Source organism: Phocoena sinus, chromosome 11 (assembly GCF_008692025.1).
Source record: "Phocoena sinus isolate mPhoSin1 chromosome 11, mPhoSin1.pri, whole genome shotgun sequence".
In the NCBI taxonomy this organism is placed as follows: Eukaryota; Metazoa; Chordata; class Mammalia; order Artiodactyla; family Phocoenidae; genus Phocoena; species Phocoena sinus.
In genome coordinates this window covers 6,129,521-6,156,514 of record NC_045773.1, presented here as the reverse complement: position 1 = coordinate 6,156,514, position 26,994 = coordinate 6,129,521, and the positions used below count along the sequence as shown (strand labels likewise).

At 49.0% G+C, this 26,994-nt stretch overlaps 1 protein-coding gene across 1 annotated transcript in view; it reads left to right on the top strand.

Moving 5' to 3' along the window:
- The first annotated feature begins 2,418 nt into the window (after positions 1-2,418).
- SLC6A11 (solute carrier family 6 member 11) overlaps positions 2,419-26,994 on the top strand; it is a 120,171-nt gene continuing 95,595 nt past the window's right edge. Inside the window, exons 1-5 of the mRNA XM_032649008.1 lie at positions 2,419-2,674; positions 5,598-5,732; positions 5,848-5,988; positions 9,497-9,587; positions 26,118-26,250. Coding sequence (XP_032504899.1) covers positions 2,419-2,674; positions 5,598-5,732; positions 5,848-5,988; positions 9,497-9,587; positions 26,118-26,250 — 756 coding nt within the window. The remainder of the gene's footprint in view (positions 2,675-5,597; positions 5,733-5,847; positions 5,989-9,496; positions 9,588-26,117; positions 26,251-26,994) is intronic.

The following is a 26,994-nucleotide window of genomic DNA, read 5'->3' as shown; positions in this document are numbered from 1 at the left end:
TTCATTTAACAAATGAACTCCTGGGTGCCTATTATGTGCAGGGACCACGAAGATCGAAGATGATCCTGACTGTCTATATATTCTATATGCAGCATTGAGGATCACTGCAAAGAAAATGAAAATACTGATGTGGACCTTTAGCATGGGAGAAGATGGAATTAATTTAGAAGGAAAGTCTGGGACAATCAGATTGTGGTGGCAATTCAAAATGCCAGGGTCAGCGATTTGATTTTATCCTGTAGGAAAATAAGGCCCGATGAAGACTTCTAAGCAAGGGAATGACATCACCATCACCATCATCACCATCATGATCACAATAAAAATAATAAATACTGTTCACAGGGCACCTATTGTGCTCAAGGTTTCTATCCCTCACACCCACCCCATGAGGTCAGAATTAATATTCACCCCACTTTACAGAGGAGGAGCCTGAGGCAGAGGTAACACCACTAATAAGGGGCAGAGCCTGAATCTACCTGAGTTCAGTTCACTCTCTCTGCAGGATCTCTGCTTTTGAGTATTTGCTGGACAGCACCTGGGAGTGGAGGTTTGGGAGCTGTCAGCATTTAGTTGGATGGCTGACGGCGTGAGAAAGACTCAATTTAAGCGGAAAGAGAGGAAGACTAGAGAAGCAGAGAGAGAAACAGTAACAGAGGCAGGCAGTACCAAGGAAACCAAACGGGTGTGAAGTTTAAGAGGGAAAGATGGGAATAATGGTGCCGAAAGTTACCTACAGGTCAGGCAGGATGGCGATGGACAAGGAACTGTAGGATTTGCCACTTTAAGAGTGCTTCCAGGGCTTCACAGACAGCATTTTCAGGGGAGTGGCGGGGGTGGGCGCCAGATTGCTGTGGGCTGAGGAATGAGTGGGAGGTGAAGATAGGGCAGGCAGCATGTAAACTCACTCTTTCAAGAAATATGATAGTGAGGGGGAGGGGAGGAAGGAAGCTTGAAAGGGGAAGATGGTGGCTGGAAGGGTTTTCTGGGGGGCATGGAGGTGGGGAGAGCAGTTGTTAGCTAGAATGAAGGAGAAGCTGAGGCCACAAGACAAGGAGGCTCTTCCTCAGAGCTCCGGGGGAGCTCCAAGGGATGGATGGAGAGCTCAGTGGGTGGTGTTAGCGACAGTTCATGTGGCTGGGCTTCTTCAGGGCTGTGAAATGAGAGGTGGCTCTGATTATCTCTGTGGCCCCTTGCAGACCTAATCTTCTTTTGCTTTTGTTTCTCCTTCCTCCCTTCCTTCCTCTGGCCTTTCCTTCTTCTCTCCACAAATATTTAGTAAGCATCTACTATGTACTAGGTCTTGTGCTGGCTTCTGTACCTGTTATAATGAACAAGACAGTGTACATCATCCTTTCAATTGAGTGGAAAGACAGATATTAAACAAGAATAGGCACAAATATATTTGTGAGTGACTACACATTGTACGATAATACTAATAATCGCTAATGTTCATAGAGCACTTCGAAAACACTAAATACTTTATAAGCATTTTCTTATTAACTCACACACACACACAAACTCATAAGAAAAGCACTGTTGGTATTCCTTTTTGCAAATCAGTAAACTGAGGCACAGAGAGGTCAGATGACTTCTTCCCAAGACTGAGTAGACTAAGATAGGTGGAGCATGAGATTCAAATCAGAGTTGCCAGTCTGGACAGGAGTGCTTAACTGCCACACTGTCCTGAGTCACTGTGCTTAGAGCAGTGGGTGCCAGGCTGGACAAGATCTGGAGGTGTCCCTTCCCTAGGGGAGCTCACAGTCTGAGCACTGGGAAGAAACCCGGAGTTCATTTACTCCGTTCTTCCTCCAGGTGTGGTCCCTGCCAACAGCATTAGCATCACCTGGGCACATGTTCCAAACGCCAAAGCTCCAGCCCAGCCCCACCCACTGGATCAGGATGTGCAGTTTAACAAGATCCGCAGGTGCTTGGTGTGTACGTTAAAGTCGGAGAAGCCTGTTCTACAGCCACTTCTCTAATTAGAGATGAGAAACTGAGGCCCAGGAGGTTGGAGATTAGAGTGGTGGAACTTCAGGGCTTGGTGCCTGGAGCCCAGCCTAGGCCTGAATGGACCCTTCCACTCTTAAGAGGCCATGTGGGTAGAACATGAGAAGGAAGGGGTAGCGCGCGCAAGGTGCTCGGCGCGCGCAAAGTGCTCGGCGCGCGCAAGGTGCTCGGCGCGCGCAAGGTGCTCACGGGGCTCCCGGGCCCGGCCTAGCCGGGCTGAGGCGACGCGGGCGCCGGGCGGGCCGGGCCGCCGGGCCGCCGCGCAGCGTCCCCGTCCCTGCGCTGGCCCGGCCCGGCCCCTCAGCTCCACCCCCTGCCTCCCCCTCCCGCCTGCTCGCGCCTCCTGAAAAGCCAGTCCGCCCGGGGCGGCGGCGCAGAGCCGGCCCGGCGCACGAGGCAGCCAGCGCGGCCATGACGGCGGAGAAGGCGCTGCCTCTGGGCAACGGGAAGGCTGCCGAGGAGGCGCGGGAGTCTGAGGTGCTGGGTAGCGGCGGCGGCAGCGGGGGCGCGGCGTCCGCCCGCGACCCGCGCGACAAGCGCGACAAGGCAGTCCACGAGCGCGGCCACTGGAATAACAAGGTGGAGTTCGTGCTGAGCGTGGCAGGGGAAATCATCGGGCTGGGCAACGTGTGGCGCTTCCCTTACCTGTGCTACAAGAACGGCGGAGGTGAGGCGACGCGCGGCCCTGAGGAGAATGCGTTGGGGGAAGCCAGCCCTGTGGGGGCGGGGAGCTAGGGGCGAGCGCGAGACCCCTCCCGCGCCTGCGTGTAGGGGGACCCTTGCGGAGAACGCCGGCCCGGCCCACCTGGCGAGCGAGCTTACCCCTGAGCAAGGCTGCCGTCCCCGTGCGCATGCGCGCTTCACACCTGCGTGTACCACCTGCTAGCACGCGGGGACTTGTCCGCCAGGTGTGTTCTGTCCCAGCGTGAGGTGCAGACCGAGACGAGGAGCCCTTCATGTTTGGGGCAGGAGACAGACCCTTTGAGCCTCAGCTTTCCTGACTAGAAACCTGCATGAAGGAAAGGGGCTCATAATCTGAGTAGGCTCGGGTTTTGAGCGCTTGTTGAAACGCCAGCCTCCGTACTAAACTTTACTTAACATCATCTCATTTCATCCTACAGTCATCTTTGTAGGTAGTGCTATACCCGTTTTGCAGATGAGGAAACTAAGGGCCAGAGAAGTCACTCACTTAATAAGGGGTAAAGATGGGATTCTGACACCAAAGGCCTGGTTTTAAAGTGGGATTGGATGACAACAAGGAGAACTTTTAGGTGAGGCATTGCTGTTTGATTCCCTGCCTTTCATTTGCCCGTAGGGCCTTTTCTAGGGCCTATTTTCAGGACTGTCTGGTGGGAAAATGGGCACCAAACAGTTTCTTTCACTGGTCTCAGAGTCACTCATGACAAATAGCAACAATAATAATTGGATGTTTAGAAGATGCTTAAAGCTTGCAGGGGTCAGGGAAAGGAAGGTGATGAGAGGCTTGTTTCTAGAGACAACGTGTCCGACTCAGTTTGGTGGAGATGCAGCAGTGAGTCCTCAAATCTCCCAGCCCAAGGAAGGGGCTCCAGACTTTAGGAGCCCCCGACCTGTCATATCAGCAGGACAGCTGGGAGTTCCGTGGCAAAGGACTTTGTGAAACCTTGAGTGGCACAGTTTCTGCAAGGAGAAGTCTGTGTCTATGTTTTCCTCCCTCTATTTGCTGTGTCCCTCCAGCAGATCCCCAGACCCCAATGAAGGTGGCTCAGAGGTTGGCAGGGACCACACTGTTAGGCTTCGTGGAGCGGGACTTCCTGTGCGGGCAGCTGCAGGGAGAGTGAAAAGGGTTCTGCTTGGCCAGGGCCCTTTCTTTGGAGACATTCATCCTGAAGGCACAGCCTGCTCCAAGCCTGCCCTGCACTGGTAATGAAGTGGCCGCTAGCGTTGGTGGCTTGGCAAGGGGGAGAGACGGAGCAGACCCAGAGACCCCGAACGTGACCTGTGCCCTCATCTGGGAATCCGCCTCTCTTTGCACATTCAGCCTGTGTAAGCTGCCATGTCCACTTAGATGCCTGTGGAAACCCTTTGGGATAGTCCCAGGCAAGAGCTGTTTTAACATCTTTTTTCTTTTTTTTTTTTTAAATACGGGAAATTCTTATGCCAAAACAACAACAAAAAATGCATTCCTAAAATCAGAAAATAGTGTAAGTTGCATTAATTACAAACTCTGCATCAGATGAAAAAAAAGGTTGTAGTGAGTCAAGTTTAAAAATGAGTCATTTTCTTTTTACTCTAATGAGACAAGAGTCTCCGTTGGGTGCACAGATATCCTGGTTTAATTGAGCTAGTTATCTAAAGGATTACTAGCTTTGTGAACAGAGAGGCCACAAGGCTTTCAGAAAGTGTCATCTGTTAGGTTCTAGAGGATTCACAGGTAAATTACAGCATATTCGGGAAACTTCTGTGGCTTTTTTTAATCACTTAGATTTATATTCAGCAAACAGACCCTCTTATCTTCTTTTACACACTTTTTGCCTTCTAATATAGTTGGGATATCTGCTTATCAACTGTTTACCTTTTTAAAAAAATATACACAGCTCTACTCATAAATTGCAACAATAGTTTAGTATTTCTTTCCCAAGGTGAAACTTTGTAAAAATAGAAAACTAAGACCTTTTCAAAACCTGGTAAATATTGTCCTATTATCAGGATTGATCAGAATCGTTGCTTTTAATCCTGTGGTTAAAGGGACTTCATTTAGCAAAAAGCAATTTCAGTGAAAGCCTTCATTTGTGAGATCAGATGGTGGGGAATAGCGTGTGTTTTCATGCTTTGTTATTAGACAAGAGAGAGAGAATGAGGGATTTGGAAAGATCCCTTTCTTCTTGTAATGGCTCATGTTCACCTCAGTTATTTAATTTGTTTCACAGAAAGGCTCAGGCAGTGGGTATTGTGTTTCAAGATGGGAGCACTAAAGCTTACGGTGGTCTTTTCTCAGATTGACTCAAAGCCAGCCTGTCTGGACGGATTCTTGCTACGAACTGCTCATAACTCAGCTTCATACCTGGGGCTCATGTACAAGGGGCTGTTACTGCTCTTTGTATATCTCCTTGAGAATGCCTTTCTTTATGAAGACTTTTTGCAGGTCACTTCCCAAGTAAGAAGAAGAGGTCCCCCTCCCCTGGCCTGTTGAGGTTACTTTAGAATATAAAAGAAGGATGTAGCGTTCAGAGAGGGAATGAATTTGACCTGTGCTGGAGGGTAGAATGCATAAATAAAAGAATCAAGCATATAACACAATTTCTTCTTCATTATCATCTTAGCTGCACAACAGTTCTGTGAGATAAGTGGTGCCGATATTAAGTATTAAAGCCCTATTTTACAGTTGAGGAAGTTGAGGCTGGGAGATGTGACATAAACTTATTCAAGGGAGTAGGCGGCAGAGAGCACTAACCCAGGCTCACATTTTCTGACTCTGGTCCTCATAGCAGGAACTTGAACTCAAGCTCAGAGCACATGATGTATTGCCTCTAGTAGGTGCTTATTAAAGGGCTGAACGTGAAGTGGTAGAGGCAATTTTAACCTCATTCGCTTACTTTGCATCCTTGCAGGGGCATTCCTGATTCCCTATGTGGTGTTTTTTATATGCTGTGGGATTCCTGTTTTTTTCCTGGAAACAGCTCTGGGACAATTTACGAGTGAAGGTGGCATTACGTGTTGGAGGAAAGTGTGCCCTTTATTTGAAGGTAAGTGCTGAGTTAATAAGAAAGTAAAAGGGTTCCTGGGTGATGTCAGGTTGTGAAGGGCAGCTTTTAACAAGGCGGAGAGAGACAAATCACTGCCTTTCCTTCGTTCTTTCAGGCATTGGCTATGCAACGCAGGTGATTGAGGCCCATCTAAACGTGTACTACATCATCATCCTGGCGTGGGCCATTTTCTACCTGAGCAACTGCTTCACCACCGAGCTCCCCTGGGCCACCTGTGGGCACGAATGGAACACAGGTATGGCCTCCAGGGAGGGTCTCTCTGATGGTCCTGCTGGAGGACCTGGGATTGGTGGTATGTCATGTCTCTTGCCATGAGTCCAGATTCCACTGAAAGTGTACCTGTTCTGTACACTCTTCAGCTCTGAACCTGAGCTGAGTACTGGCCCAGGGATTGGCACAGAGAGAAGAACTGTGATGCTCTTTCCTTGCTTTGCCAAATACAGAGACTGGACCCTTCCTGCACAGAGTAGGGATGCAAGGAAGAAGTACTAAACTGAGGTTCGGGGGTTTGGGCTGCAATTGCAGCCCTGCCTCTGAGTGTCAGATTTTCCTCTGTAAAATGAAGGGGTTAGACTAGATCAAGGGTTGCAGACAGGGGGCCTGTCAGCCAGTTAGGCTTTAGATCAGTGACCAGCAAATTTCAAAAATGTATTTGGTTGTCAAAATTGAAAAATCAGAAGGCTTGACGTGAAAATCCAGATTTTTCAGCTTCTCTTGAAAAATTAAAAAGATCTGGCCAAACCAGAGTCACATTCCCACATTCTTACTTGGCAGCAATGGCTGTAGCTGAGAACCGTCTGTTGCCTTTGCTTGAAGCTTCTGTCCTCAAGCTGGCCACAGTCCCCACCCAGCTCACATTGCTCATTTACTCTACCTGTCCTACCCAGGTAGATACTTGAATTCACCACCCTCCTCCTGCCTTGAATGGGTAACTTTTTACATTACTTTGGATTCTCATATACTGTTTACTTTTCAATTTGTCATCCTGTCAGGGTTGAATCTTACAATCTAGGGAAGGCAAATACTTCTCAACCCCTGTCTTTGGAGGCTGTGCTCAGTGCAGACATCACTAGTCGATTGTAGAACGCTTTCCTTTTGAGTCTAGTCTTGGCCTCAGAACTCTGCTCAGTAGTCTAGGCAGCCACCACCTTTTGACTGGAATCAACACACATGCTTTAACCTGTTTGCCATTTGTGTTGTAACCTGTGGTTAGGTTGTCAATGGAAGTGGCCAGTCATCCTGAAAGCTGAGGCACAGTAAGACTGGGTAGGATGTTGGTCACCAGCAGAAGGAACAGTGGGCATTAGACCAAGAAAACGCTGTGAACTAGCTTCTATCCCTGCATGACTTTGCCTTGCTTCCCCCCACCCACCACATTTTGTGGGGTCTTGTTTATCAAACTAAAATTCAAGGACATATTCTTGGAGGGCTGTGAGTCCTCCATGATAATTTAATTGTGCATCTTTATTTTGAGGATACTCTAAAAATATGTGCATGTTCTGGATCATCTGCACAGCCACCTTATAAATGAGGACGGTTGGGGGATCTCAGTGCCTGACTTTGTCCATGTTTACAATTTAAGATGCATTCTTGGTGAACAGGATGATGGTGGCCAAGGGAAAAAGAGCAGAGAGATTTAATTCATAAATGGTCATTGATGCTAAGTCCAGCCAAGAATGCAACAAACTGTAGGAACAAAGGTTTTGCAAATTTGTGACCGGAGAAAAACGGTGGTAGAATTGAATCTCAAATAGTGCATGGAAAAATACGCAAGCTTGGGCTTCCCTGGTGGCACAGTGGTTGAGAGTCCGCCTGCCAATGCAGGGGACACGGGTTCGTGCCCCGGTCCGGGAAGATCCCACGTGCCGCAGAGCGGCTGGGCCCGTGAGCCATGGCCGCTGAGCCTGCGCGTCCGGAGCCTGTGCTCCGCAACGGGAGAGGCCACAACAGTGAGAGGCCCACGTACCGCAAAAAGAAAAAAAATACGCAAGCTTAATTCCATAGACCCTGCCTCCTACCTGTCAGTTCTGTTTTTCTGTTGGGAAATCGATTTAATTTCACAAGATGGCATTATCATACACATCCATTTTATGCTATCAATTTGAATTGTGTTGGTTCCATAGTATAGTTGGTATTTAACTTGTAAATTCTGGTTTTATAGGTGTTTGAATACTATAATCACAAAGACTTTATAATTCATTACTTATTTGTAAAAGATTAAATGTCATTTTAATAAAAAATACCATGTCAACCTTGGGTGTCTGAGACATTTTTTTACTCTAGAAAAAAATATTTGAGAAACAATGTTTTAGGGAATCTGATCAAAGCTAAGGGCTCCTCTCCAGAAAAAGGCACAAGTGTACATTCAGGCATTTTGCCTATAATATTAGGTTCCCAGACTTCTCTTAGGACTGTCTGTGGACCCCACAGACCATCTCCTTTCCTAATATGGTTAGCACTTGCCCAGAGAAGTGGGAAGGGGGCAGACACTTGGAGAACTTTTCCCCAGTGGGCTGCAAAGCTTTCTTCCACTGATTGCATTCCCTTTTCTCTCAAGGCGTGTGAACACTTGTGTGAAACATCACATATAGGAAGGCTTCGTGTTCTGGAGATTATAGATGGAGTTGGAGGGCTCGTGCACACAGGAGAGCGAAGGGCCAGAGTGAGGCTGAACACGGGCTCCGTGCTGGCCGCTGTGCTGGGTGCATGGGCTTTGAAGCGCATGGGTGCAGGAGGCCCTGTCCTCTGGGAGCTCACAGTCTGGTGACTGAGGTAGCTCTGTGAACAGGGAGGTGCAGGAAGGAAACCCAGATCCCGTGGTGGCAGACAGAACCAGGCGATAACCATGGCAAAGGAGGTGGAGCCTTGGCTGGAGTTGATTCCGTTTTCTTCCCCTAACTGGCTGGTGACTTGTGAGGGGGGAATGGGTGTGGGTGGAGTCCCTTGACTACTTCTGAACCCTGATTCCTCCCCTTCGAAATAAAGGGCGTGGAGAAGGAGGTTCCTTGGAGGACCTTTAAATTCTAAGTTTCTTAGAATTCAGGAGATAGAGATCACGGAAGGCTTCTTGGAGGAGAGGTTAATAGGCTGACCTGGGCCTTAAAGGATGAACACTCAGATGTTTTAAACTTGAGATTCAAATCTCTCTTGGTCATCAAGTTTCATGAAATGAGAAGAGATATTCAATAAATCCTTTCCTGGATTGAGGGAATGATGAAGGAATTAGGGATTCTTTACACATTTGGATGTTATTTCATCCAGTCATCAGGTCTTTATGAGGCAGCTGTGACATTAGCCTCTTCTTCCATGAAGAAAAACTGAGTCTCACGGGCATTACTGGCCCAGGGACACCATGGCTGACACCCCCCTTTAGCCCCCTTGTTCCTGCCGGGGCCACTGAGCAGAACAGGTAAATGCTATGGACAGGCCTTAGGCAGGGAAGTGGAAAAGGTGAAAGATTCAAGAACCAGGCCAGAGGAAAGAATTGGAAAGGCCATATTCGTGGGAATAGGAGAGAGGAGGTACCCTGCCCCCCAAACTTCTCCTCCTGTTTGAATCAAGCCAAGCCTCCCTCTTAAACTGTTTGTAAGTGATTGATTTTCCCCACAGTGCTCTCTGAGCCATGTTTACCCAGAGCGACTGGGTGAAACCGCTTGGTTGCACCATCGGCCCTGAAGGTTTTCCAAGATCCAGCCCTCACGGAGGGTAATTTTCCTGTGTTTCTTGTCTTGTTTCCACTGTAGAGAACTGCGTGGAGTTCCAGAAACTGAACACAACCAACCACAGCCATGTGTCCCTACAGAATGCCACCTCTCCCGTCATGGAGTTTTGGGAGTAAGTGGAAACACCTTGTCTCCTTTGGCCCCGGGGGGGCTCTGTCCTGGTGCTGCTCAGTTAACGTTACCCCCACCCTTGGAAAAAGCCTGACCCTGCCTCCAGCCTTGTACTTCCTGGCTTCTATGGGCATCTGGCTGCTTTGGAAGCCAGAATGGAGATCTTGAGAGGTTTCCCAAAGGGGCAGCTGAGAGAAATGCTTTCTTGTTCTTTGATGACATGTCAGCATGCCTATTTACTTACTGAGACAAGAAGCGCTTGGTAAAATGATGGGCAGTTTAAAAATTCATTTTTAACAAAAGATAAGATTTGGCATGTTTGCAATAAACTAAGTCAAGAATATATTTAGCCTTGAAAGCAGAAGTCTCCGCGGGGGGTGGGGCAGGTTAGCTTTCTCTCAGTAGCAGCAATGTCATGCGGAAAGGGAGTACATCAACGTTCACGGGTAGAGGTTGTTAAAGAGGCAGGTTTTCAACGTACTTAGGAAGAGCTTTAGCCTCACAGAGTTGTCTGCAAGCACTTCCGAAGGTTGTAAGCCCTTGTTCCTGGAAGAGTTTGACCAGCGTAGGCCTGCTGATGGCTGCTGGGAAGGTGCCTGAATCCACAGACATTATAGGCAGTAGTTGTGTGGGTGGGCATTTTCCCAGAGACAGGCATTTTTCATCAGTATTCCAAAGGGGTCTGTGGCCCTGGAGTTACGAGAGCTGCCACGTACGGTTGTATACGTTGTTCACTGCACACCCCTAGAGGGCATGATTTACATTGTGAATGTGCAGAATTGTGCAGTGCCCCAGGAGTTGAAGAGCAGTTTCCTCTGTGGGTTGAAGGGTGGCTAAAGGCTTTCTGAGGCTTTTTAATCTGGAAAGGACTGGCTTCTTTGAAGACCCTCCCCTACTTTAATGATAGTGTAGAGGGACAGTGGTTTTATGAGTGATTTTTATTCTGTTCCCAGATACCATTCTTCTCCTTCCCTCTCTAGAGGTCATTATGCTGAATTTAGATTTATCATTCTATAAAATGAATGTAAAGAACATGAGTTTATAATTATAAATATAACTTATTTATATAAATATTAATATAAATAAAATACTTCCCTCTGTACATACACACATGTGCATATATACATATATATTCATATTATGTATATCTCCCAAATAATAGCTAAGTCTTCCTTGAATGTTTTAAAATTTTATATTAATGGTATCCATTACTCACTTTTTCTTATAGCTTTGTTTCTTTGCTCAATATTGGTTTTGAGATGGTCTCCATATTGATACATGTAGCTTCGGTTCATTCATTCTGTTCCTGCTGTATAGTATTTCCATATATAAAGAGTCTACATTGTGTTTACCTGGCTCCTCTTGATGGGCATTTAGACTGTCTCGCATTTCCCAGTATGATTAAGCTGAGTGAATGTCTTGTTTGTGCTTCTCTGCACAAATCAAGTTTCCTAGGCCATATACCTAACAGTGGAATTACTGGGAGGTAGGGTTCATGCATTGTCACTTTTATCAGATTATGTCAAATTGCTTTTTAAAGGAATTGTTCTAATTTACTCTCCAAACAAGAGTAGAATGAGAATTTCTACTTCTCCCCATTATAGACCTAGGCACTTGTTCTGGTCAGAGTTTTTAAGTTCTGCCAGTGTAATGGATATGAAATTGTATCCCACTGTTTTAAATTTGCATTTCTCTAATTACTTTATGAGGTTGAATATCTTTTCATGTTTTTTTTGCTCCATTTGGGTTTCCTCATCCATTAACTTTCTGCTCATATCCTTTTCTCTTTTCTCATAGGTAGGAGTTCTTGATACATTGTAGGTATTAGTACCCGTGCTGCAAGTAGCTTTTCTTAGTGTGTGGCTTTTCTTTCTTATTTATGTATGGCATAAATTGTATTGAATTCAAATTTGCCAATAGTTTTCTTTTTGGTTTGCACACTTGGTGTCTTATTTAAGATATAGTTCCCTACCCCAAAGTTGTAAAAAAAATTATTTTCTGGGTTTTCTTTTTTTTGGGGGGTGGGGTTCTTTTAAGAGTTTTAAAGTTTTGTTTTTTCACATTCAGTAATATAATCTAACTGGAATTTTCTTTTTGCATATGGTACAAGGTAGGAATCCAGCCACATATATATATGTATTTGCTGAATTGTTCATCCTATCCCTACTGATTTGTAATGCCATCTTCCATATAAAGTTTTCCTACAAGCACATGTCTGTTCAGGGGCTCTCTGTTCTGCTCATCTCTTTTGCTAACTGTGTATCAGTACTATACCTATAGTTTAATTTTAAGCCTTGACCTCATAAGGCAAGTCCCTCACTTTGCTCTTTCCAAAATTGTTTTAGTCTTCCAAATGAATTTTAGAATCAGCTTGTCGAGTTAAAAAACAATAATAACAGAACAACTCTGTGGGGATTTTGGTTGGGAGAATATTGAACTTATAGGTTAATTTGAGGAAAACTGACATCTTTGTGATTCAGCCTCTCTGTCCATGAACATGGTATAGCCCTCCATTTATTTAGGTCTTTTTTTTTTTTGCTATATGCGGGCCTCTTCCTGCTGTGGCCTCTCCCATTGCGGGGCACAGGCTCTGGACGCACAGGCTCACCGGCCGTGGCTCACGGGCCCAGCCGCCCCACGGCATGTGGGATCCTCCTGGACTGGGGCACGAACCCGTGTCCCCTGCATCGGCAGGTGGACTCTCAACCACTGCACCACCAGGGAAGCCCCTATTTAGGTCTTTTAAAATGCCTGATGAAGTAGTGCTGCCTGATGTGGTTGTCAGAGAAGCAGCATTAGAATCACCTGGTTAGAAATGCAAACTCTAGCTCTCTCCAGACCTACTGAGTCTTAGTCCCAAATAGAGTATCCATATGACATTATGCTAGAGCAGAGGCTGCTCTTGGGGGGTGGGAGGAGGTGCTGTGTGACCTTTTCCAGCCTCACTGGGCTATGGTTTTCCAGTGGAATGTTTAGGACCTGCACATTTGAGTGTCTGCAAAACATGGTCTCTGTGCTCCCTTAGGGAACACAACCTCAAATCCTACACTGGATAAGTTCTCTGTGTAACTCACGTTGCTTTGTACCATTCATTTCCTTTGTAACATGTATGGAAAACCTCAATTAAATTATTATTTGTGCAATATGTTTGTTTATTGTGTGACTTCCCCAGGAGGCAGTCACGAAGCAGTACCTTTTCTGGTTTTGCTCACTACTGCCGGTCTATGGAAGGCCCCCAGTGAATATTTACAGAATGTACAGGTACATGGGAGGAAGGTGGCAGGCAATATTTTCTAGAAAATACTACATGAGGAGAGTCAAAGTGGGCTCTGGCAAGAACTCATCCTGTCCCTAAGCTCCCCAGAACAGCACTGATGGCTTTGAGGATCCCTTTGTCATATCCATGTCACCCACTCATTTGGACACCAAGTGGTGGGAGGGGCAGCGAGTCTGTGTCCTCACTTGTAACTGGGCCTTTTTGTCTGCTACTTGGTCATTCAAAATGAAAGTCAATGTGAGAATGAACCCATCGTTCTAGTTTTCTACTCTGATTGCATTTGTATCATCTATGCAATGTTGAATTCTGCATCCTAAAAGTACTCAAATGCTGGTGTGACGCTCCTTCCTTCATAAGGTGTTTTTATCAGACAGCTCTAATTCATCTTCTCCTCAGAGCTGAACTTGGAATGTAGAGACTCTGTGAGATGTTGTAGCATCCTATGAAAAGCTATTTGGAGCCACATAAATTTGAGAAGGGCTGAAAGCCATGCCCTTCAGTAAGAATATCTATTACCTTTGATTAACTCAAATTCCCAAACATATTTTCCCGTGCAATCATTTGGACTCTTTCCCCTCATCTCCCACCCATCGCCCACCCCGGAACGCTAGCATTCCACTAAATACAGCCTGGCAAACGCTCTGCTAGGAGAAAGTTCTTCCTTGAATTCAGTCATAGTTTGGCTTCTGGGGCTTTGGATAGAACGTGCCTAATTCCTTTCCCATGTGACAGCCCTTCAAGTATTGGATCAAGTGTCCTTAAAAATGTTTCTTTCCTAGTTCTCTTTGCTGTTTCCTTGTGTGGCTAGTTCCCATCTATAGTGTGCTCTTACTGTCTCGCTCTCACTGCCTCTAACCTTATTCAGGGCCACGTTGCTTGGTCAGAATGGACTGCCTCAGTTGTGTGCTTGTTCATTCATTCAACAAACGTCTGAGCTCCTGGTGCACGTAAGGACACTTGGCGTGATTGGCAGTGGTGGGAATGCAAGACGCCGTTCTAGCCCTCTAGAAGCGGAGGAGAGACAAGCCCGTAGATTCCCATAAAGTCAGTTACAAGGTGCTGTTTCCCTCCGCAGGGCTGCCCATGGCTTTACCCTGACCTTGGGCATCTGGCATCTTGAAAGTTCATTTTCCTTTTCAGGGAGTAATTAATGTTACTGGCTTAGCCAGGGAGAACAGCGCAGGCTCTGGGTCAGTCCTGGGTTCTGGCTCAGGCAGGGGGCCTGTGGGGCAGGGGCGGCTTGTCTTCCTCATGTCATATTTCAAAATCAGGCCACCCTGGTTTCCCTTAGTAACTCATTATGCATCTGGCACCCGTGAGTTTATCTCAATATGTTTGCGGTTTTACATTTTGAGCCTGTGTCCTCTGGAGGGATTGAGTGCTATAAGAGTGTAACTGGCATTGTAGCATCAGATGGGCTTTGGTCTATTTTCACTTCCCTTTCTCAGTCGTCTCATCCCTCTCGCCCAGGGTTTTGCAAGCAACTGCATGCTCGCCATGTATACAGTTGAAATCGCTTTTGTGTGGCATCCATTCAGCACACATTTGTTGAGAGCATATTGTGTGCTGAGCCTGCATTAAGCTCTAAGGGTATTCAGTTCTCTATCTTTATTCAGAAGGATGCAGTCTTGTCTTTCTGGTTTATCTTTCCTGGAGGAGGTTTTAAAAAATTGTTTATTTCTAAATCATGTGGCCGCTTGAACTGATTTTAATTTGGACACAAAATTTGGGCTCCAAGTTGCTGAAGTGAAACTCTAATTCTTGCTGTGGGCCCGGGGCCACCCCTGCTTCCTTCGTCTTCCCCTCTGCCCTCCTCCGCACCGGCCTTCTTTCTGTCTTTCGTATGTCCTGGGCTTGTCCTAGGCTCAGTGTCCAGCTTTTGCATAGAAGAGTCCCTTTGCTTAGAAGTTTCCTCACCAAGTCCTTGGGTGTCTGGCTCGTTCTTATCATTGAGTCTTAATTCACGTGTCATTTGGGAAGCCCTCCCTGCCCATCCTGTTGCTTCCACTTATCAGCTGAATCGGCACCCCGGTCCCTCTCAACCCCATCTCTCTGTTTTATTGTCTGCATAGGAGTTATCTGAAATCCTTGTGTCTTTTTTACTTGTTTATTCTCTCTCTCCCTCCATTAGACTATAAGCCCTATGCCAGCAAGGACTGTCCTGTTTTGTTCCCTGTTGTCCTGCCAGCACATTCTAAGTGCTCACAAAATATTTATTCAAACACATGGATGGAAATTGAATGAATGAATGAATGTTTTTTAACCTCATGGAGTTGTGTCCTCTTACTTTGCTTTTGCCCTGTCTGTTGAAGAGTATAAGTTCCCAGGTTCAGAAACGTAATTCATCTCTTAGATCAGCTCCCTTTTATAGAACTCCTAGTATTATCCAGTCTTGATCATTAAAGATATTTGTATATAAAATCAGCTATGAGGGCATTTGTTTTCATAAATAGTGGATGTCTTACACCGAGTAATGGGAAGCAGTGATTTACGGAACCACAAGAGTTCTAACTGAGGTTCCTTTTACATCCTGATGGATGAAGTAAAGGAAGGGAAGTTGCAGTTAGTTGCTAAGCAGCTACTGTGTACCCTGGCCCTGAGCATGGCCCTCCGGGCCTATCGCTTCATTTGATCCACCCACCCGTGGGATACATGGTACAGCATCACTGAACAGATTCCCATCTCACTCAGGGGATTCTGAGGCAGGGAGAGGTTAAGGGACTTATCCAAAGTGCCTCTCTTGTCTAGCAAGAGCTGGAGCTGGGCTGAGAGCCGGCCCTCTCTGATCCCACCTGCATCCCTCCACCCTTCCATACATGCTCCTCCCGCCCGTGTCTGAAATGCCATCAGCTTCCTGTTTTATCACGGGGCAGAATCGGACTGGTGTGTCCCTTCTATCTGCAGCCCTGTGGCCCTAGGTTCTTGAAGAGAGAGTTTTGCTGTAGACGGAGATGTATAATTGGTGGAGGGAGGGAGGAACGAATGAGGAATGACTTGTCTCTAGCACCCAGCACAAACAAAACACAAAACACCTGTTGGCTTTTGTCTTGTTGGATTTCAAGAGGTACCTTTAGGAAATGACTTGAACGTTGCTTTAAACAGAATACTGTGGTTTCCAGCTGAGCCAGGCCTTGAGTGTGAGGCAAGCGGACTCTGATCTACTGTGATGAGAGATGGAAATTGATGCTGGCCTCCTGGAGTATGTTGTGGCCCTGCAGCTGGTGGCACAAGAGGTTCATGAATGGCTTGAATTCAGGCTCAGGCAGAGAGTAACTCAGAAGGGGTTGTTCCCAAATTTTAGCGTGTTATCTCGATTCCTTATTACTTCTAATAAAACCAGGAGAAAGTGTTTGAAACTCTCCAGATTTACACACAAACACACACACACACACACATGCACACTCTGCTCCATGCTTTCCCTGGAAGACCTCTAAGATGAGGAAGAAGCACCAGAGCTGGGACCTGACTCTCCCACTCACTCATGGGGGCCCTGGGCAGGTGATTCTGAACCTCACTTTCCTCCCTGGCAAATGGGTGCACCTCACCACCCTTCCAGGTGTAGTCAGCATAAAGTGACGGGAGCGGGGGGCAGTAACCAGTTGATGGTGGCTCCTCTCACCCCTGCATCTTGCCCTTTCTCAGCCTGTCCCCACTCTCCCACCCCACAGCGCAGGTGGATGAGGTGTCATTCAAAACACAGAGGCCTCCTGGTGGGATACCCTGGGCCTGGGGGCAGATGCCCGCTCCTGCTCTGGATCTTTCGTCCAGGACTTTTCCTGATGTCATGTGTGCCTCTCCTGCCCGCAGTCCCTCCGTCACAGACAGTGGCTCTCTGCCAGCCTTAACACAGAGTGTCTTGGAGGGGCCGACCCCGCCAGGTGTCAGACCCTCCCTGAGCTTTTGGCCACTCATAACGCAGAGCTGCTGTACCAGTGGAACCCGGGGGTCTGGGAAGGCTGTGCTGAGTCCTGGTAAGGAGGAGAAGGGCAGGAACCCGAGGGTGCTGGGATTCCGGCCACGGAGCAGTGAGGCCCTTTCTGTGGCGTGGGATCCCTACTTATAGACACCTCTCCTCACTGCTTCCTATCTTGCTGGATATTACCCTCCAGCCATGCAGGACCAGAACAGGCATTGAACTTGGGGTCAGGAGACTGGTGTGCAAGGCCAGGCTCTGCCACTTTCCAGTTTGTGATCTATGGCAAGGTCCATATCTACTTGGAGCCTAGTCTGCTCTGGGCAGTGGGTGTAAAACAAGATAACATACGTGAGACTGCCCAGTGCTCTGTGCCAAAGTGTATTCTACACAAAGTTAGGAGGTATTGCTTTGGAAAGGCAGAAACGTGGTGGGGCACTTCCTTCGTATCAACTTTTTAATAGCTTTGTGGTATAATTTACATGCCATAAACTGCACGCTGTTTAGGTGTGCAAGTAGGTGATTTTCGAGCAAACTTGCCAAGTGTGAAATTGTCACCGCAAAATAGGTTTGTACTATTTCCATTTCCCTAGCAAGATCTCTCATGCCATTTATAGTTAATCTCACTGTCCCTGCCAGGCAGCCATTCACCTTCTATCTGTTTCTGTGGATTTGTGTAGTCTGGATGTTGCATATTCAGTGGAGTCATGCAGTGTGTGGTCTCTGTCACTGTCCTCATGAAACTTAGCATAATGTTTCCAGGGTTCATCCATATTCTAGCATGTATCACTGCTTTGTTCCTTTTTGTGGCCGAGTAATATTCCATTGTATGGATAGACCCCAGTTTGTCTATTGGTTGATGGACATTTGGGTGGTTTTCAGTTTTCGGCTCTTTTTGAATAACCTAGGAGTGGAATGGCTGAGTTTTATGTTTAAATTTTTAACAAACTACCAGACTTTTCCAACGTGGCCAGAACATTTTATATTCGTACCAGAAATATGTGAGGGTTCCACTTCTCCGTATTCTTGAGGACATTTATCATTGTCTGTCTTTTTTTTTTTGTGTGTGTGGTACGCGGGCCTCTCACTGCTGTGGCCTCTCCCGTTGCGGAGCACAGGCTCCGGAAACGCAGGCTCAGTGGCCATGGCTCACGGGCCCAGCCGCCCCGCGGCATGTGGGATCTTCCCGGACCAGGGCACGAACCCGTGTCCCCTGCATCAGCAGGCGGACTCTCAACCACTGCGCGACCAGGAAAGCCCTGTTGTCTGTCTTTTTGATTACAGCCGTCCTCTTGGGTGCACCCTAGTGGTATCTCATTGTGGTTTTAATTTTCACCTTAATGGGGAATAGTTCTAAATAAGATTGGGAAACATTGGGTTAGACAGAGCTGTAGAGGTGTCTTTATTGCAGGACTTCTCAGAGCCTTTAATAGTCTAATGAGCATTGGGACTCGCTAAGGAGGGCTATAATGTGCAGCCATTTCTCAGTGAGGTCCCAGTGTGACCTCAGGGTGTATTAAAGGATTAGTGTTCTTTGGGAAGCATTAGCCTAGAACAGAGGTCAGGAAACTATGAGCCAAATCCCATCTGCTGCCTGTTTTTGTAAATAAAGTTTTATTGGAAGACAGCCATAGTGTTCATTTACATATTGTCTCTGGCTGCTTTCACACTGCAAGGATAGAGTTGAATAGTTGGGACGGAGACCATATGCCTTGCGAAACCTAAATCTGTACTATTTGGCCTTTTACAGAAACTGTTTGTTGACCCCTGACCTAGGAGTGCCTGGTGCGTGTAGATGCTCACTGCACCTTCATGGGGAAGGAGGGACCCGTCCTCAGGGTACAGGTGGGGACCAAGGAAGCACTTGGTGAGGCTTTGTATTATTTGAGCTGGTGCTTGAAGGACAGGCAGAATTTTTAAGGCATGTGAGAATTTACAGGGACATTCTTGGCAGAGAGAACCGTGGAATGAATCCTGGAAAGTGGAGGGGACTTCCTCACGACCTGGGAGGAGGATTTCTGCAGTGATAGAAGAAGTTGGCATGGGAGCTCCAGACCCCACAGACCAGCTTCGTTGCCTAGTTGTCTTCCCTGGGTGACACATTTCTAGTCCATCTTCCCCAAGATGGGGCCATGGGTCCGAGCACTGTCTCTGAAGTTGGATAGATGAGGCTTCAGGTTCTGCCTCTGCCTTTCTGGGCATGTTGCTGCCCTAAGCTACAGTTTTCCCATCAGTAAAGTAGGAATCATGGTTGCACTGGCCTCAGTAAGCATGGAGGGAGTGCAGACTGTCACTGACCTTGTCATCACCTTTCTCCTCCCTGAGGGCAGGACTCACCTGCCTTCCTCATCACTGCAGGCCCTGCTCTTAGGGCCCTCAGCAACGCACAGGTAGCATCCAGTCACTCTCCTGAGTGAACGCATGATGCAGAGGCCTAGGAGGACCCCTGCCCTGAGTCCCCAGCTCAGTTTAGGGCCTCGACCGAGGGCTCTGCAGGAGCAGACCCCGTACACGGGGAGAGTTGGGGGCCTGCACTGGGCCGGGGAAGTGAAAGCAGGACCCCGAAGGTGGAGGGATTATGGAGGGGGCAGGGAAGGCGCATTTGTTTGGGTGATGGGCTGTCTTTGTTTGTTGCTTTGGGAGACCAGAAAGGAGGACTGAGCAAGGCTATTTATAGCGCAGTCCCTCAGTGCCAGCTTTTAGGGCGGCCTCTGCATCCCTGGCAGTGCTACCCTCCATGGCAGGTTAAAGAAAGGTGATGCGTTTGCCGGCTCCATGCTGGACACTGAGATGAGGCCTCCCCGGTCGGCTTGGGACCCGTTCCCACAGCGCCCCTCCCAGGCCCTCTGCGGTGGTGGGAGAGAAGGGTCTACTCCATCTCTGCTTTCTCTGGTCAAACGACTCTCGGCTCTGGAAGCTAGCGTGTGGAAGGAAAGCGCCAGGTATGAGGCTGTTTCCTTCCCTCTGGACTCAGCCCCTCTGTGTGTGTGAGACACAGAGAGGACAGTGAGGGTGTTGCAGGATCGGATTCCAGCCACTTCCCTCAGACTGCGGAGGACATAGCAGAAGCCTTGAGTGGGAGGCTTCCTCTCTCTGGGGTCAGCTTCTGCCGAGACAGAAGGATGTGAGGCCATCAGAAGAACCTGGTTTCAGGTCCCAATCTGGGCCAGTTGCTTCCCCATTCTGGGCCTCAGTCTCCCCACCTGTAGAATGGGTATAAGAATGCCCTCATGGTAGTTATGTTGGTGTGAGGACTGAATGCAGTGAGATGTGAGGGCTCTTGGGTGGCACCTACCACGGTCCCCTCTGCTACCAGCTCCTTCTTGTTCCTTACTCTGAGAGGCTCTTAATGAGGATAGTTTGCTTTTCAACTCACCTCTTGGATTCCCAATTCTTTCCCTCTTCTTCCTGTAGAAATGACGTCTCCACGCATGGATTCTTTCCCTGCTGCCCGTCTCAGAGAGTTCTACCTGCTTCTTTCCTCCCTCACCCCCCATTCCCTTCTGCATTTGAAGCTTCCCCTCCCTCCTGGCTCTTTCCCATTAAGTATCCCAGTCATGCCAACCTGAAAATAAAACAGGTGTAAGTAAGACAGCTCTGATGCCCTGTGGCCGAGAACTACTAGTTTGCATTCTCATCAGAGCAACTTCCCCAAAGAGCCGCCTCAACAGGTCTCACCTCCCCTCTGCTCCCTGCGTGCTGCTGTCTGAAGTCTGCCCCGCCAGGGCTGGGCAGCTCTCCTTGCTTCACCTGCCACTCTGGCCCCGAATCCCGCAACGCTCTCCCTCTCACCAGGCTGCTTGGAGGCACTTGGCAGATGGGTTGCTTGCCCTCCTGGAACGCCCTCTCCCTCTGCCTCTGGGGATGCCACCTTCTTCAGGGATGCCTAACCCTTCTCTGTCTTCTCAAAGGGCTCCTCTCAGCCTCCATCTGCCCTGTAAATGATGGGGTTCTGGGGGTTCTGTGGCCAGCCCTCTCCCTCCCGTTTCCCCAGCTCTCCCCAGGAGGCCTCATGCTCTCCCAGGACACTTGATGGCCAAGGGCTCAGGTCTGAATCTCCTGCCTGCATCTCTGTTGTGAGCTTTGTACCCAGACACCCAGCTGCCTCTGGGCCTTGCAGCCGACTGGGTGTTCCACAAGCATCTCAAAATCACCTTATCTAAAAGATTGACTCTCCGGGGCTTCCCTGGTGGTGCAGTGGTTGAGAGTCCGCCTGCCGATGCAGGGGATGCGGGTTCGTGCCCCGGTCCGGGAGGATCCCACATGCCACGGAGCGGCTGGGCCCGTGAGCCATGGCCGCTGAGCCTGCACGTCTGGAGCCTGTGCTCCTCAACGGGAGAGGCCACAACAATGAGAGGCCCGCGTACCGCAAAAAACAAAACAAAAAAAGATTGACCCTCCACCTCCTCCTCCTCTACACCAATTGACAATTCATTCCTGCTCAGCTAATGACCCCCATCCATGAAGGTACAAACCTGGCATCCGTCTGGACCTCCAACTTCCCTGCTACCTGCCACCCCCAGGCAGCCACCTTGCACCCCTGCTGCTCCCCAGCCCATCTGTTCCCCTCCAGGGCCATTTTCCTACCTTAGTCCAGCCCCTCCCTCTTTATTGTCCAAATTAAGGCAAAAGTCTCCACACTGGGCACCTTGCTCCATTCCACCCTTACCATCCAGTCTTTCCAGTGCAGCCAAAGAGAGCTTTCAGAAACATGCACCTGATGGAGTCTTCCTCTTTTTTAAGATTCTTCTCGGCTTCCATCACCCTCAGGATGAAGCCCGAGCTCCTCAGCAAGGCTCAGAGTCCAGCTCTTGCTCATCACTCCAGCCTCATCCTTTGCCCCCACTTCTTACCCTGCTTCCTGCTGCACATTGAGCCCTTGTTCCAGCCACCTGGCTTTTGCCTTTGGTGGACTTTCTGCCCCAAATGCCTCCCTCTTCTTTGTTAACCCTCCAGGGCCTCCACAGCCCCACTCCCACGTCCGGATACTGGCCAGATCTGCACTGAGGGTCCCCTGCTGTCCTTGCCCTCTCCACACTCTGCTCTGTTCCCGTGTCCGTCTTCCCCCGTGGACCATGAGCTCTTGAAGGACCCCAAGTGTAGCACAGTACCTGACACACTGAAAACACCTTAATAAGTATCATTTGAATAAATTAATAAATGCGTGAAAGATGTGTGCCGCGTACTACTAAAGCCCAGCGCACGAAGTCACGTGAGGTAGCTTTAGGGGGGGTGCATTCACCATGGCTTTAATTTGTAAAGAAGGAAGGAAGGGGTGTTTTTAGTGTCATGGGGGAATCTAGGAGCTAGCACTGCAGCTGAAAGTCTGGGCCCTGGAGCCAGGATCCCTGGGTTCAGATCCCGCCCGTCACTTGCTCTCGGCATGACTTTCGGCAAGTTACCTAACCGCCTGGCACCTCGGTTTCCCCATCTTTGAAATGATGATAACAGTTACGTCTACCTCGAGGATTGTTGGGAAGGTGAGATGAGTTCCTGCTTGAAAACCTATGGAAAGGAGGTGACGTCCCTTCCCCAAGGTCACATAGCTTGTCAGGAGCAGAGCTGGCTTTTGAGCCCAGCCATCTCTGTGTGTGCCCAGGGCTGGAGAAGCAGAGGCATTACACCTCCAAGTGCTGGGTGGAAATCTCCAGAAATAGTCTTATGGCCTGAAAAAAATGCTTCATGAAGAACCTGCTTTCATGCCTGGCTCATAGTAGGTGCACAGTATTACTTGGGTAAATGAATCCCTCCGAAGGGCCCCATCCAGTCTTCAACATGTCCCGCCCCCTGAGCGGTGTCGGGAGGTCTGTTCCTGGGTCCTTTTTTGCCAGGGTGTTGGCAGCAAACTCTTCCTTATTCAGACCTTTCTTCTGTCCCAGCGCTTCACGGGGGAGGGTCATTAAGAAAGTTTTTTCCCAGGAAGAGCTGTGCTTTCTCCAAGTCTCCAGAGTTGAGTGTCCCAGCTCCCATGCTGTCAAAGGCTGCCCTTGTAGATTTGAAAACAACCCCGCAGTCCTGCAGGCTGAGAACCTGGTCCCCGAGCCTCCTTTCTTTAGAAACTCAATGTCCCTTGCTAGTTAGAGTCAGTGCTGGTTAAACCTAAAGAAAATAGTTTGAGGATGTTTTCAAATAAGGTCTGGTGGAACAAAAGAGCAATTCATCCTGCATAGCTTTTAGTAATCTGCTTCCCATTTGGGGAATTAGATTGTTCAATTAAGCGAGAGGGTGCTGAAGCCAGCTGCATGACTCAAAAGTTTGCAGCATCCAAACTGTGGAAGAGGGGGGCCTGCACCAGCTCTCTCCTGGCGGGTCTGCTCCCTTCTTTCTCCCTCTGTCCCTGTGCTGTTTCCAGTTTTCAGATTCTCTGTTCAGGAAACAACCTCACCAGCAAGAGGGCATGGGTGTGCATGCAGCCCTGCTAGACCTGTCTCGGTGTTTCTTTAATGGAGATTTCGAGGCTGCAGTGACAGGCACAGAGAGTACCCTGGGCATTTCCGTCTGCCATAGCCGCTTTCTTTCCTGCTCTGGGTTGTCCTTTCCCATTCGCCACCTGATGGGTGTTTGGGAAGCTTCGGGGGGGGGGGGGGCAGTTTGTAAGGTGGTACTTATGCGTCCTCGGCTACGAGGCTTTAAGTCTGGAGACAGGGGCGTTTGTGAGCGCCCTGAAGTTCCTGCAGAATTTGGGGAGTGAACGGGCACATCAGGGTATTTCTCTGGGGAGAAAGTACATCCTTTCAGTACCCTCTCAGAGGAGCCCTAACTCCCTGTCCACGTCCTCTCAGAAACAAACAAACAAAACAAAACCCTTGGAGTCTGTACATCATTCCTCCAACACCAGGAAATTCTCCTTCTGCAGTGTTGCTCAAGCCTTGCTGTGCGTGAGCTGTCCTCCGGGAAACACAGGAAAAGGTAGCTTCCCGGGAACCATTTTGTAAGGATTCAGACTCAGTGGGTCCACAGGAATTTTTGTATTTTTGGCAAGCACCCCACAAGGACCATGCTCTGGGTCCTGCTGCTCTGTTTTAATGATAGATCCTCTTAAAGGTTTCATTTAATACAGCCTGTCGTTTTAAAACGAATTAAAGCCAAAGACTGCTAGGATCTAAGAAGCAAATAAAGCAACCATTATAGCTAAGCAGCTGTCTCCTTTCTTTCTCAGATAACTTGGACTTCTTTTTGTCCAACTTATCCTAGTACAGGGCAAGCCCCATACCATGCGTGCCTTTTTATCCTCAGTATTAATATAGTGCCTGGTACCTAGTACATGCTCAATAAATGTATATTTAGTAGATGTTCCCCCTTCTGCCTATAGGTGTGAGAGCTGGCTTCCTTTCGAGTAAATCCCCGGCTGCACACAGCCCAATTTTATTTGGGGGCCTGCCTGATTTCTCCGACAGGGGCTGGGGCTGGAGGGAGCCTGCAGACCAGTGCTAATTGGTGTCATTGAGTAATTAATGCAAAATCAGGCCCCAAGTGGATTCCCAGGGAGACAGACACTGAGGGAGGCTTTCATGCTTGGTGGGATGGGAGCTGCTTTCTCAAAGGACGTTCCCAGAGCGCCCAGGCGACTGGCGTGGTCCGGTGGGGGTGGCTTGGCAGCCGGCATGGGGTTCGTGGAGCGAGTGTGGAGGGGGTTTGTGTTGGTGCCATGGTTCTGCACAATATGGAGCGTGGCGAGTCTGACTTTAGAGAAACACAAACCCCAGGCTGGGTTGTAGGAGCCAGGCCTGTGTCAGCCCTGAAGGATTGGTGGGGTCTGAGGGAGGGCCGTGGCTGATCACGTTGGCTCAGCGCAGCCAGGATCCCCCTCTCCTGTGGCCTGGGCCCTCTGGGACACCCCTGCCCCTTGGCACACTATTCAAGGCTCCCGAGGATGCCTCCTCTGTTTCTCTGTCCTGCTTTTCACTTCTGGTCTCTGGGCTTCCTCGTTCCCCAAGTATCCCATGCTCTGTTTTCTGGCCTTTGCTTTTGCTAGTCCCTGGGCCTAAAACAATCTTTACCCGCTCCTTCTCCTGGCTAAACTCTATCATCCTTCAAAATCTGGCTCAAATATCATTTCTTCCAGAAAGCTTTCTCTGATACCTGCGGCAGTCAGGAGAGTTTGGATTATGCTGTAGTAACAAAGATCTTACTTAGTAGCCTGAAGCAACAGAGTTGGGTTTCTTTTTGTTTTTGTGGCTTTTTGTTTTTTGAATGAAAGGTTATTTAAGTTCTACAGTACTTTACAGTTTTCAAAATTTTCACACCCATGACTTTATATAATCCCATAATAACCCCTTAAAAAAAAAAAAAACCCTACCCCTGTCTTGCCCCTCCCCCCTTCCCTCTCCCCACTGGTAGCCACTAGTTTGTTCTCTGTATCTGGAAGCCGGCTTCTTTTTTGTTTTATTCACTAGTTGGTTGTATTTTTTAGATTCCACATTGAGTGATATCATCCAGCATTTGTCTTTCAGCAGAGTTTGCTTCTTGCTTCTTGCATTTAAAAATAGCCACCCCGGGCTTCCCTGGTGGCGCAGTGATTGAGAGTCCGCCTGCCGATGCAGGGGACACGGGTTCGTGCCCCGGTCCGGGAAGATCCCACATGCTGCGGAGCGGCTGGGCCCGTGAGCCATGGCCGCTGAGCCTGCGCGTCCGGAGCCTGTGCTCCGCAGCGGGAGGGGCCACGGCAGTGGGAGGCCCGCGTACCGCAAAAAAAAAAAAAAAAAAAAAAAAAAAAAAAAAAATAGCCACCCCGCTCATGTGGGGTGGCAGGAGGGCTCAGGTACTCACTTAGGAACTTGGACTTCTAGAGGTCCACCTTGAACACATGCTTCTGTTATGAGAGCCACACTAGGGCAAAGAGAACATGGCGGACCACACCGCCTGCCTCTGAACGCCTCCGTCTGAAGGGAAGTGTGTGCCGCTGGCCAAAGCAAGTCCTCTGGCCACCGTTGAGTTCAGCAGGGTTGTGTAATCTCCCCTGAGGGAGGGACCTGGGATGTTTATGGACCGTCCTGCCGTCTTCCAGCACCCCTGAGGTGGGCTAGGTACTTCTCGGTCTTCCCAAAGTCCCTGTGCTTCTTCCCATTGCAGCTCTTACCATACTGTTTCCATAAACCATCTGCTAACCCGCATCCTATCCCCCATGGAGCGAATCCATGAAGGCTGTGGCTGAGTCTTTCTCCTTTCTGAGGCTCCCACACCCGGCCCTGAGTTTGGCTCAGAGAAGACCCTTGGTGAATGGTGGGCGAATGAGTGAGTGAGTGGGCTGTCCTTGCCCCTCTGCAGCACTAGCTTTGCTTATGGTGGGGTCAGTGTGGGCTATCTCCAACCCCCGTGACTCTCTGCCCTCCCTCCTGCAGGCGCCGGGTCCTGGCCATCTCAGATGGGATCGAGCATGTTGGGAACCTTCGCTGGGAGCTGGCCTTGTGTCTGCTGGCAGCCTGGACCATCTGTTACTTCTGCATCTGGAAGGGGACCAAGTCCACAGGAAAAGTAAGAGGTGGATCTTTAGCTAGCCGCGGGCAGGGGAGGGGTGCGTCGTCCTTGGACAAGCCACAGGTGACCCAGAGAATGCCAGGGGGCTCACGTTGCAAAGGCCAGCTCCTGAGTTGGAGGCTAGGAGGAGTGCTAGACAAGGAGTCCAGAGCTGGAATCCCAGTCCACTGCCTGTTTGCCACACACCTCGGGGTGTTCGGTTCTACCTTCTGAGCCTCAGTTTGCTCACCTGTGAAATAATAAAGCCTGGTCCTGTTTTCTAACTGGGTTGAGAGTCATATAAGGAAAGTAGAGTTAAGGTGCTTTGGAAACCAGGAAATGCTAAACTACTACCATGGGGTTTTTGTAATGAAGACCTGCACTCCAGGCGTGTGCTAGGGCAGGTGGTGCTGGGTGCCTCCGCTACAGATCCCGAGTTCTCACCAGCCTCCATCTTGTAGCCTTGCTGTGCCGGCTGCAGCAGGTGGGCTCCAGGGCCAGTGCCTCACAGGGGAGGAGAAATGGGGGGAGACAGCCAGCTCTGCACTGCCCTGGCCTGGAAATTACTGCGGCTCTTCCACTCACAGGCCACTGGCCTGAGCCTAAGGCACAGGCTTACCAACCGCCAGGGAGGCTTAGAAGTGAGGGCAGCAAAGGGCCGTCTGAGGAGTACAGCCATCTGTACCACAAGTCTCACTAGAGGTTATAAATGTGTAGCTCATGGCCAAGTCCAGCCCACTCATGTATCATATTAAAAAGAAA